The 10,000-nt window shown below is 66.2% G+C and overlaps 1 protein-coding gene across 1 annotated transcript in view; it reads left to right on the top strand.

Moving 5' to 3' along the window:
- The first annotated feature begins 6,190 nt into the window (after positions 1-6,190).
- The window catches only part of Ppp2r3b (protein phosphatase 2 regulatory subunit B''beta), a 16,608-nt gene continuing 12,798 nt past the window's right edge, over positions 6,191-10,000 (top strand). Inside the window, exons 1-3 of the mRNA XM_042673537.1 lie at positions 6,191-6,382; positions 8,791-8,988; positions 9,976-10,000. The exon at positions 9,976-10,000 is cut by the window's right edge and continues 79 nt beyond it. Of these exons, the coding sequence (XP_042529471.1) occupies positions 6,191-6,382; positions 8,791-8,988; positions 9,976-10,000 (415 nt within the window). The remainder of the gene's footprint in view (positions 6,383-8,790; positions 8,989-9,975) is intronic.

The raw sequence follows: 10,000 nt of genomic DNA, 5'->3' as shown, positions 1-10,000 counted from the left end.
AGACACAGACAGACAGACACAGACAGACACAGACAGACACAGACAGACACAGACAGACAGACACAGACAGACAGACACAGACAGACACAGACACAGACAGACACAGACAGACAGACAGACACAGACAGACACAGACAGACAGACACAGACAGACAGACACAGACAGACACAGACAGACACAGACAGACACAGACAGACAGACACAGACAGACACAGACAGACACAGACAGACACAGACAGACAGACACAGACAGACACAGACAGACATAGATAGACACAGACAGACACAGACAGACAGACACAGACAGACAGACACAGACAGACAGACACAGACAGACAGACACAGACAGAGACAGACAGACACAGACAGACACAGACAGACACAGACAGACACAGACAGACAGACACAGACAGACACAGACAGACACAGACAGACACAGACAGACACAGACACAGACAGACACAGACAGACAGACACAGACAGACATAGATAGACACAGACAGACACAGACACAGACAGACACAGACAGACACAGACAGACAGAGACAGACAGACAGACAGACACAGACAGACAGACACAGACAGACACAGACAGACACAGACAGACACAGACAGACAGACACAGACAGACACAGACAGACAGACAGACACAGACAGACACAGACAGACACAGACAGACAGACAGACACAGACAGACACAGACAGACAGAGACAGACAGACAAACACAGACAGACACAGACACAGACAGACACAGACAGACACAGACAGACAGAGACAGACAGACAGACACAGACAGACACAGACAGACAGACACAGACAGACAGACACAGACAGACACAGACAGACAGATTCCCAGACCCTGTGGAGGGCGTGGATTCGTATCAGCCAATCACAGCGCGCGGGGGCGTGGCCTCACACACACAGCGCGGGGGCGTGGCCTCACACACACAGCGCGGGGGCGTGGCCTCACACACACAGCGCGGGGGCGTGGCCTCACACAGCGCGGGGGGCGTGGCCTCACACAGCGCGCGGGGGCGTGGCCTCACACACACAGCGCGCGGGGGCGTGGCCTCACACACACAGCGCGGGGGCGTGGCCTCACACACACAGCGCGGGGGCGTGGCCTCACACACACAGCGCGGGGGCGTGGCCTCACACACAGCGCGGGGGCGTGGCCTCACACAGCGCGCGGGGGCGTGGCCTCACACAGCGCGGGGGCGTGGCCTCACACACACAGCGCGGGGGCGTGGCCTCACACAGCGCGGGGGCGTGGCCTCACACACACAGCGCGGGGGCGTGGCCTCACACACAGCGCGGGGGCGTGGCCTCACACACACAGCGCGGGGGCGTGGCCTCACACACACACAGCGCGGGGGCGTGGCCTCACACAGCGCGCGGGGGCGTGGCCTCACACAGCGCGCGGGGGCGTGGCCTCACACACAGCGCGGGGGCGTGGCCTCACACACACAGCGCGGGGGCGTGGCCTCACACACACAGCGCGGGGGCGTGGCCTCACACACACAGCGCGCGGGGGCGTGGCCTCACACAGCGCGGGGGCGTGGCCTCACACAGCGCGGGGGCGTGGCCTCACACACACAGCGCGGGGGCGTGGCCTCACACACACAGCGCGGGGGCGTGGCCTCGCACAGCGCGCGGGGGCGTGGCCTCACACAGCGCGGGGGGCGTGGCCTCACACACACAGCGCGGGGGCGTGGCCTCACACACACAGCGCGGGGGCGTGGCCTCGCACAGCGCGCGGGGGCGTGGCCTCACACACACAGCGCGGGGGGGCGTGGCCTCACACAGCGCGGGGGCGTGGCCTCACACAGCGCGCGGGGGCGTGGCCTCACACACACAGCGCGCGGGGGCGTGGCCTCACACACAGCGCGGGGGCGTGGCCTCACACACACAGCGCGGGGGCGTGGCCTCACACAGCGCGGGGGCGTGGCCTCACACAGACGCCACTGCGCATGCGCCACCCCGGCCCCGCCCCCTCCTGACGGAGCATTCCCCGCCGCGCATGCGCAGCCCTGCTCTCTCCCCCCCCCGTGTCCTCTAGCCTTCTGCGCATGCGCCCCGGCCCGCACCGCGCATGCGCAACCCTCCCCTGCGTCCCTGTGTCCTTTCGTGTTCTGCGCATGCGCCACGGCCGACAGGGCGCATGCGCACCTCTGCTCCCCCGCTCCTAGCTCGTTCAGCCTTCTGCGCATGCGCCACGGCCCGTACGGCGCATGCGTCACCGTCCTCCCCGTCCCTGTCTCCTACAGTGTTCTGCGCATGCGCCACGGCCCCCTGGACGCATGCGCAACCCTCCCCTGCGCCCCCCGTGTCCTTTTGTGTTCTGCGCATGCGCCACGACTCGCTCGGCGCATGCGCAACGGTGCTCCCCCGTCCCTAGCTCGTTCAGCCTTCTGCGCATGCGCCACGGCCCGCAGGGCGCATGCGCAACCCTGCTCGCCGGCCCCTAGGTCGTTCAGCCTTCTGCGCATGCGCGCGGGCCCGTACGGCGCACGCGTAACCGTCCTCCCCCGTCCCTGTCTCCTCCAGTGTTGTGCGCATGCGCCACGGCCCGCAACGCGCATGCGCAATCGTGCTCGCCGGCCCGTAGCTCGTTCAGCCTTCTGCGCATGCGCGAGGGCCCGTACGGCGTACGCGCCACCGTCTACTTCACTCCTATCTCCTCCTACGTTCTGCGCATGCGCCACGGCCCGCAGCGCGCATGCGCAGCCCTCTCCCGCGCCCCTCCCCGTGTGCTCTCGTGTGCTGCGCATGCGCCGCGGCCCGCTCGGCGGCGCCGGGGAGTGACGCGGGGGGCTGGCGACGCCGCGGCGCGCCGGGGATTGGCCGCGGCGGGCTGTGACGCGGTCGGGGCGCGCCGCGGGCGGCGTGTGGGCGCGTGCGGGCGCGTGCGGGCGCGCTGACGTCATGGCGCTGAGGCCCGCGCTGCGGCGCAAGGTGGACGAGCTGTTCCTGCGCTGGCTGAGCGAGCCCGACACGCAGCGCCTGCTGCGCCGGGGCCTGCGCCGCGTGCGCGCATGCGCGGAGCCGGGGCCCGCCGCGGCGGCCCACTGCGCCTGCGCGGGGCCTCCCAGCGCGGCGCCGGCCCACTGCGCCTGCGCGGGGCCTCCCAGCGCGGCGCCGGCCCACTGCGCCTGCGCGGGGCCTCCCAGCGCCGCGGCGCCCGCTCACTGCGCCTGCGCGGGGCCTCCCAGCGCGGCGCCGGCCCACTGCGCCTGCGCGGCGCCCCCGCCCGCGCCCGCCCGCGCCTGCGCGCTGCGTCCCAGCCCGGCTCCCGCCGCCCGCGCCTGCGCAGTGCGCAGCCCGCCGCCCTCGGCGCGGCCTCCAGGCGTAAGTGAGGCGCTTTGGGGAGGGGAGGGGGGGGGGGGGATCGGCGTGACCCCTGACCCCGTGAACCCTGAGACCCCTGACCCCCGTGACCCCTGACCCCCGTGACCCCCGTGACCCCTGATTTCGTGACCCCTGACCCCTGTGTCCCCATGACCCCTGACCCCCGTGACCCCTGACCCCGTGATCCCTGAGACCCCTGACCCCCGTGACCCCTGACCCCCGTGACCCCCGATTTCGTGACCCCTGACCCCGTGACCCCTGACCCCGTGATCCCTGAGACCCCTGACCCCCCTGACCCCTCACCCCCGTGACCCCCGTGACCCCTGATTTCATGACCCCTGACCCCTGTGACCCCATGACCCCTGACCCCGGGACCCCCGTGACCCTGACCGCTGAGCCCTCCTCCTGATCCCTGAACCCTCCTCCTCCTGACCCCGTGACCCCTGTGACCCCGAGCACCCGTGACCCTGTGACCCCTGACCCCGTGACCCCTGACCCCTGTGACAGCCATGACCCCTGACCACCATGACCCCCTGACCCCGTGACCCCTATGAACCCTGACACCGTGACCCTGTGACCCCTGACCCCGTGACCCCTAACCCCTGTAACCATCATGATCCCTGACCCCCCGTGACCCCTAACCCCTGTGACCCCCGTGACCCCTGACCCCTGTTACCCCTGACCCCGTGACCCCGACTCCTGATCCCCGTGACCCCTGAACCCTGATCCCTCCTGCTCCTGATCCCTCCTCCTCCTGATCCCTGTCCACCCGGGGTGAAGGGTCGGCGACCTCTGACCCTCCACCGCCCCCCCCAGCTCGCCGAGCGGGGGTCGGCGGCGCGCGTTCAGCGGAACCTTCCGGGGTGACGGGGAGGGATCACGGATGAGGACGGGGAAGGGAGGACTAGAGACGGAGGACGGACAGATGGACAGACAGACCGAGACACGGAGAGATAGACGGACAGATGGAGAGACAGAGGATGGACAGACGGAGAGACGGAGGACAGACAGACGGACAGACGGAGGACAGACAGACGGAGAGACGGAGGACAGACAGACGGAGAGACGGAGGACAGACAGAGAGACGGAGGACAGACAGATGTAGAGACAGAGGACAGACTGACGGACAGACGGAGAGACGGAGGACACACTGACGGAGAGACAGAGGACAGACAGACACAGGACAGACAGACACAGGACAGACAGACACAGGACACACGGACACAGGACACACAGACACAGGACAGACAGACACAGGACAGACAGACACAGGACACACGGACACAGGACAGACAGACACAGGACACACGGACACAGGACACACGGACACAGGACACACGGACACAGGACACACGGACACAGGACAGACAGACACAGGACACAGACACAGGACACACACACACAGGACACACAGACACAGGACAGACAGACACAGGACACACGGACACAGGACACACGGACACAGGACACACAGACACAGGACAGACAGACACAGGACAGACAGACACAGGACACACGGACGCAGGACACACGGACGCAGGACAGACAGACGCAGGACACACGGACACAGGACACACAGACACAGGACAGACAGACACAGGACAGACAGACACAGGACAGACAGACACAGGACACACGGACACAGGACACACGGACACAGGACAGACAGACAAAGGACACACAGACACAGGACACACGGACGCAGGACAGACAGACACAGGACAGACAGACACAGGACACACAGACACAGGACAGACGGACACAGGACACACGGACGCAGGACACACGGACACAGGACACACGGACGCAGGACACACAGACGCAGGACACACAGACACAGGACACACAGACACAGGACACACGGACACAGGACAGACAGACACAGGACACACGGACACAGGACACACAGACACAGGACACACAGACACAGGACACACAGACACAGGACACACGGACACAGGACAGACAGACACAGGACAGACAGACAGGACAGACGGACACAGGACACACAGACACAGGACAGACAGACACAGGACAGACAGACACAGGACACACGGACACAGGACAGACGGACACAGGACACACGGACGCAGGACACACGGACGCAGGACAGACAGACACAGGACACACGGACACAGGACAGACAGATACAGGACACACGGACACAGGACAGACAGACACAGGACAGACGGACACAGTACACACAGACACAGGACACACGGATGCAGGACACACGGACGCTGTCTGTCTGTCTGTGGCGTTGTTGGTTCCGCCCGGGCCTGTGGCCGCTGTCCGTCCGTCCGTCCGTCCGTCCGCCCGTCTGTCCGTCCGTCCGTCCGTCCGTCCATCTGTCCGTCCGCCCGTCCGTCCGTCCGCCCGTCTGTCTGTCCGCCTGTCCGTCCGTCCGCCCGTCCGTCTGTCCGCCCGTCCGTCCATCTGTCCGTCCGTCCACCCGTCCGCCCGTGTGTCCGTCCGTCCATCTGTCCGTCCATCTGTCCGTCCGTCCGTCCGCCCGCCCGTCCGTCCGTCCGCCCGTCCGCCCGTCCGTCCGTCCGTCCGTCCGTCCGCCCGTCCGCCCGTCCGCCCGTCCGCCCGTCCGCCCGCCCGTCCGTCCGCCTGTCCATCCGTCCGTCTGTCCGGGGTGTGTGCGTGTGTCCCCGGCGTCCCCCCCGTCCGCCCCCCTCCCCCCCCCCCCGTCCGTCTGTCCCTCCCCCCGGCCGGCCCGGCCTGCGGCAGCAGCTGCGAGCTAAATCCGTCCTGGGCCGGGGCGTGCCGGGGGCGGGGGTGGACGGACGGACGGACGGACGGACGGCCCCTCCTCCTCCTCCTCCCTGCGGCCTATGGACCCGGCCAGGCCTCGGTGGCTCCGGCCGCCGCCGCAGGCCGAGCCCAGGCCGGCCGCCGGGGTCGGGGGTCGGGGGTCGTGGCGGGCCGCGGCCCCCGACCTGCGCGGGGAGCTGGCCCTGCTGGCCCGGGGCGGCGACCTGGTGCTGCCCTCGCGCGTCAGGAGGCGGCTGCGGGCCGCGCAGCAGGTGGGTGCGTCCGTCCGTCCGTCCGTCCGTCCCTGCCTCCCTCCGGCCCGGCCGGCGCTGTGCAACCCTCCGGCCGGCGCTGGCCTGCTCTGTGCTCGGGGCGATTCCGGTGCCCACCCCCCCCTCCCCCAGCAGGCCTGTCCGTCGGTCTGTCCACCCTGTAGTGAGCCTGTCCGTCTGTCTGTCTGTCCACCCCGCACCTCCTCCTCCTCTTCTCCCATGGTGTCCGTGTGTCTGTATGTCTGTGTGTCTGTCTGTGTGTCTGTATGTCTGTGTGTCTGTGTGTGTGTCTGTGTGTCTGTCTGTGTGTGTGTCCGTGTGTCTGTGTCTGTCTGTCTGTCTGTGTGTGTGTCCGTCTGTGTGTCCACCCCGCAGTGGGCCCGTCTGTCCATCTGTGTGTCCAGGCCGCAGCGGGCCTGTCCGTCCGTCTGTCTGTCCACCCTGCACCTCCTCCTCCTCTTTCCCCACGGTGTCCGTGTGTATGTATGTCTGTGTGTCCGTGTGTCTGTGTGTCTGCCTGTGTGATTCTCTGTCTGTCTGTCCGTCTGTCTGTCCAGGCCGCAGTGGGCCTGTCCGTCTGTCTGTCTGTCCAGGTCGCAGTGGGCCTGTCCATCCGTCTGTCTGTCCAGGTCGCAGTGGGCCTGTCCGTCTGTCTGTCCACACCACAGTGGGCCTGTCTGTCTCCGTCCGTGTGTCCAGGTCACAGTGGGCCTGTCCGTCTGTCTGTCCAGGTCACAGTGGGCCTGTCTGTCCGTCTGTCCAGGCCGCAGTGGGCCTGTCTGTCTGTCTGTCCAGGTCACAGTGGGCCTGTCTGTCTGTCTGTCTGTCCAGGCCGCAGTGGGCCTGTCCGTCTGTCTGTCCAGGTCACAGTGGGCCTGTCCGTCTGTCCGTCCAGGCCTCAGTGGGCCTGTCCGTCTGTCTGTCCACACCACAGTGGGCCTGTCTGTCCGTCTGTCCAGGCCGCAGTGGGCCTGTCCGTCTGTCTGTCCAGGTCACAGTGGGCCTGTCTGTCTGTCTGTCCAGGTCGCAGTGGGCCTGTCCGTCTGTCTGTCCACGTTGCAGTGGGCCTGTCCGTCTGTCTGTCCAGCTCGCAGTGGGCCTGTCTGTCTGTCTGTCCAGGTCGCAGTGGGCCTGTCCATCCGTCTGTCCAGGTCGCAGTGGGCCTGTCCGTCTGTCTGTCCAGGCCGCAGTGGGCCTGTCTGTCTGTCCAGGTCGCAGTGGGCCTGTCCGTCTGTCTGTCTGTCCAGGTCGCAGTGGGCCTGTCCGTCCGTCTGTCTGTCCAGGTCGCAGTGGGCCTGTCCGTCTGTCTGTCCACACCACAGTGGGCCTGTCCATCTGTCCACACCACAGTGGGACTGTCTGTCTCCGTCCGTGTGTCCACGTTGCAGTGGGCCTGTCCGTCTGTCTGTCCAGCTCGCAGTGGGCCTGTCTGTCTGTCTGTCCAGGCCGCAGTGGGCCTGTCCGTCTGTCTGTCCAGGCCTCAGTGGGCCTGTCCGTCTGTCTGTCCACACCACAGTGGGCCTGTCTGTCCGTCTGTCCAGGTCACAGTGGGCCTGTCTGTCCGTCTGTCCAGGTCACAGTGGGCCTGTCTGTCCGTCTGTCCAGGTCACAGTGGGCCTGTCTGTCCGTCTGTCCAGGTCGCAGTGGGCCTGTCCGTCTGTCTGTCCAGGTCGCAGTGGGCCTGTCCGTCTGTCTGTCTGGGTCTGTCTGTGTGTCTCTGTCTGTCTGTCTGTCTGCGTTTGTCTTTGTGTCTGTCTGTCTGGATCCCTTTGTCCATGTGTCTCTCTGTCTGTATCTGTCTGTGGGTCTCGGTCTGTCTGTGTGTCTGTCCATCCATCCATCTGTCCCTGCCTCTGTCTGTCTGTGTGTCCGTCCGTCCGTGTCCATCTGTCTGTCCGTCTGTCCCTCCCTCTGTGTCCGTCTGTCTGTCCATGTCCGTCCGTCCATCCGTCTGTCCATCTGTGTGTCCGTCTGTCTGTCTGTCCGTCTGTCCATGTCTGACTGTCTGTTTCTGTCTGTCTGTGTCTGTCTGTCTGTCTGTGTCTGTCTGTGTCTGTCTGTCTGTGTCTGTCTGTCTGTCTGTGTCTGTCTGTGTCTGTCTGTCTGTGTCTGTCTGTCTGTCTGTGTCTGTCTGTCTGTGTCTGTCTGTCTCTCTGTGTCTGTCTGTCTGCCTGTCGTCTGTCTGTCTGTCTGTGTCCGTGCGTCTGGGCCTGCCCACCTCCCACGCCGTCCTGGGCTCCCCCCCCCCCCCCCCCCGTGCCTCGGTTTCCCCCCTGGACCTTCCACCTCTCCCGGCCCTGTCCGTCCGTCCGTCCGGCCCGTGGTCTGGGGGAGGGATGGAGCCACGGACGGGGGGGTCGGGGGTGACCCGCGCTCACCGCTCCTCCTTCCGGAACCTTCCTCCGCAGGCGCAGAGCCGCCGGGCGGCCCCCCCGAGCCCGCCGCCGCCCGCCGGCAGCCGCAGGATCCCCAGCTTCCACTTCCCGCTGGGCCGGCCGCCGCCGCGGGCCGGGGACGTGGACGCCGGCATCGCCCGCGTGGAGGCCGCCTTCGCCCGCCTGCCCCAGGAGAGGGCCACGGCCCGGGACATGGGCGCCGTGGCCAAGGTGGGCGCCTGGGCGGAGTCGGGGCGCCCCCACGGCTCAGACACACAGGAAGACGGTTTCGGGGTCCCCCCACGGCTCAGACACACAGGAAGACGGTTTCAGGGTCCCCCCATGGCTCAGACACACAGGAAGACGGTTTCGGGGTCCCCCCACGGCTCAGACACACACAAACATGATTTTGGGGATCCCCCCATGGCTCAGAGACACAGACAGTTTCGGGGTCCCCCCATGGCTCAGAGACACACAAAGACATTTTCGGGGTCCCCCCATGGCTCAGAGACACACAGAGACAGTTTCGGGGTCCCCCCATGGCTCAGAGATACACAAAGACGGTTTCGGGGTCCCCCCATGGCTTAGACACACAGAAAGACGGTTTCAGGGATCCCCCACGGCTCAGAGAGACAGAAAGACGGTTTCGGGGATCCCCCCATGGCTCAGACACACACACAAAGACAGTTTCGGGGTCCCCCCCATGGCTCAGACACACACAAACACGGTTTCGGGGTGCCCCCCCATGGCTCAGAGACTTGGGAGGGCAGTTTTGGGGATCCCCCCATGGCTCAGAGACACACAAAGACAGTTTCGGGGATCCCCCCATGGCTCAGAGACACAGAAAGACAGTTTTGGGGTCCCCCCACGGCTCATAGACAAAGAAAGATGGTTTCGGGGGTCCCCCCATGGCTCAGAGACACACACAAAGACAGTTTCGGGGATCCCCCCATGGCTCAGAGACACAGAAAGACAGTTTTGGGGTCCCCCCACGGCTCATAGACAAAGAAAGATGGTTTCGGGGGTCCCCCCATGGCTCAGAGACACACAAAGACAGTTTCGGGGATCCCCCCACGGCTCAGAGACACAGAAAGACGGTTTCGGGGTGCCCCCACGGCTCAGCCACACAGGAGGGCGTTCTCGGGGATCCCCCCACGGCTCACACACGGGAGGGCGTTTTCGGGGCGCCCCGTGACCGCCGTGTCCCCCCGGCCCCAGGCCTGCGGCTGCCCGCTGTACTGGA

Source organism: Dipodomys spectabilis, unplaced genomic scaffold (assembly GCF_019054845.1).
Source record: "Dipodomys spectabilis isolate Male_0828 unplaced genomic scaffold, ASM1905484v1 ptg000927l, whole genome shotgun sequence".
Classification (NCBI taxonomy): domain Eukaryota; kingdom Metazoa; phylum Chordata; class Mammalia; order Rodentia; family Heteromyidae; genus Dipodomys; species Dipodomys spectabilis.
Note: the sequence above shows the minus strand (reverse complement) of the source record. Positions and strands in the feature narration are given on the sequence as shown.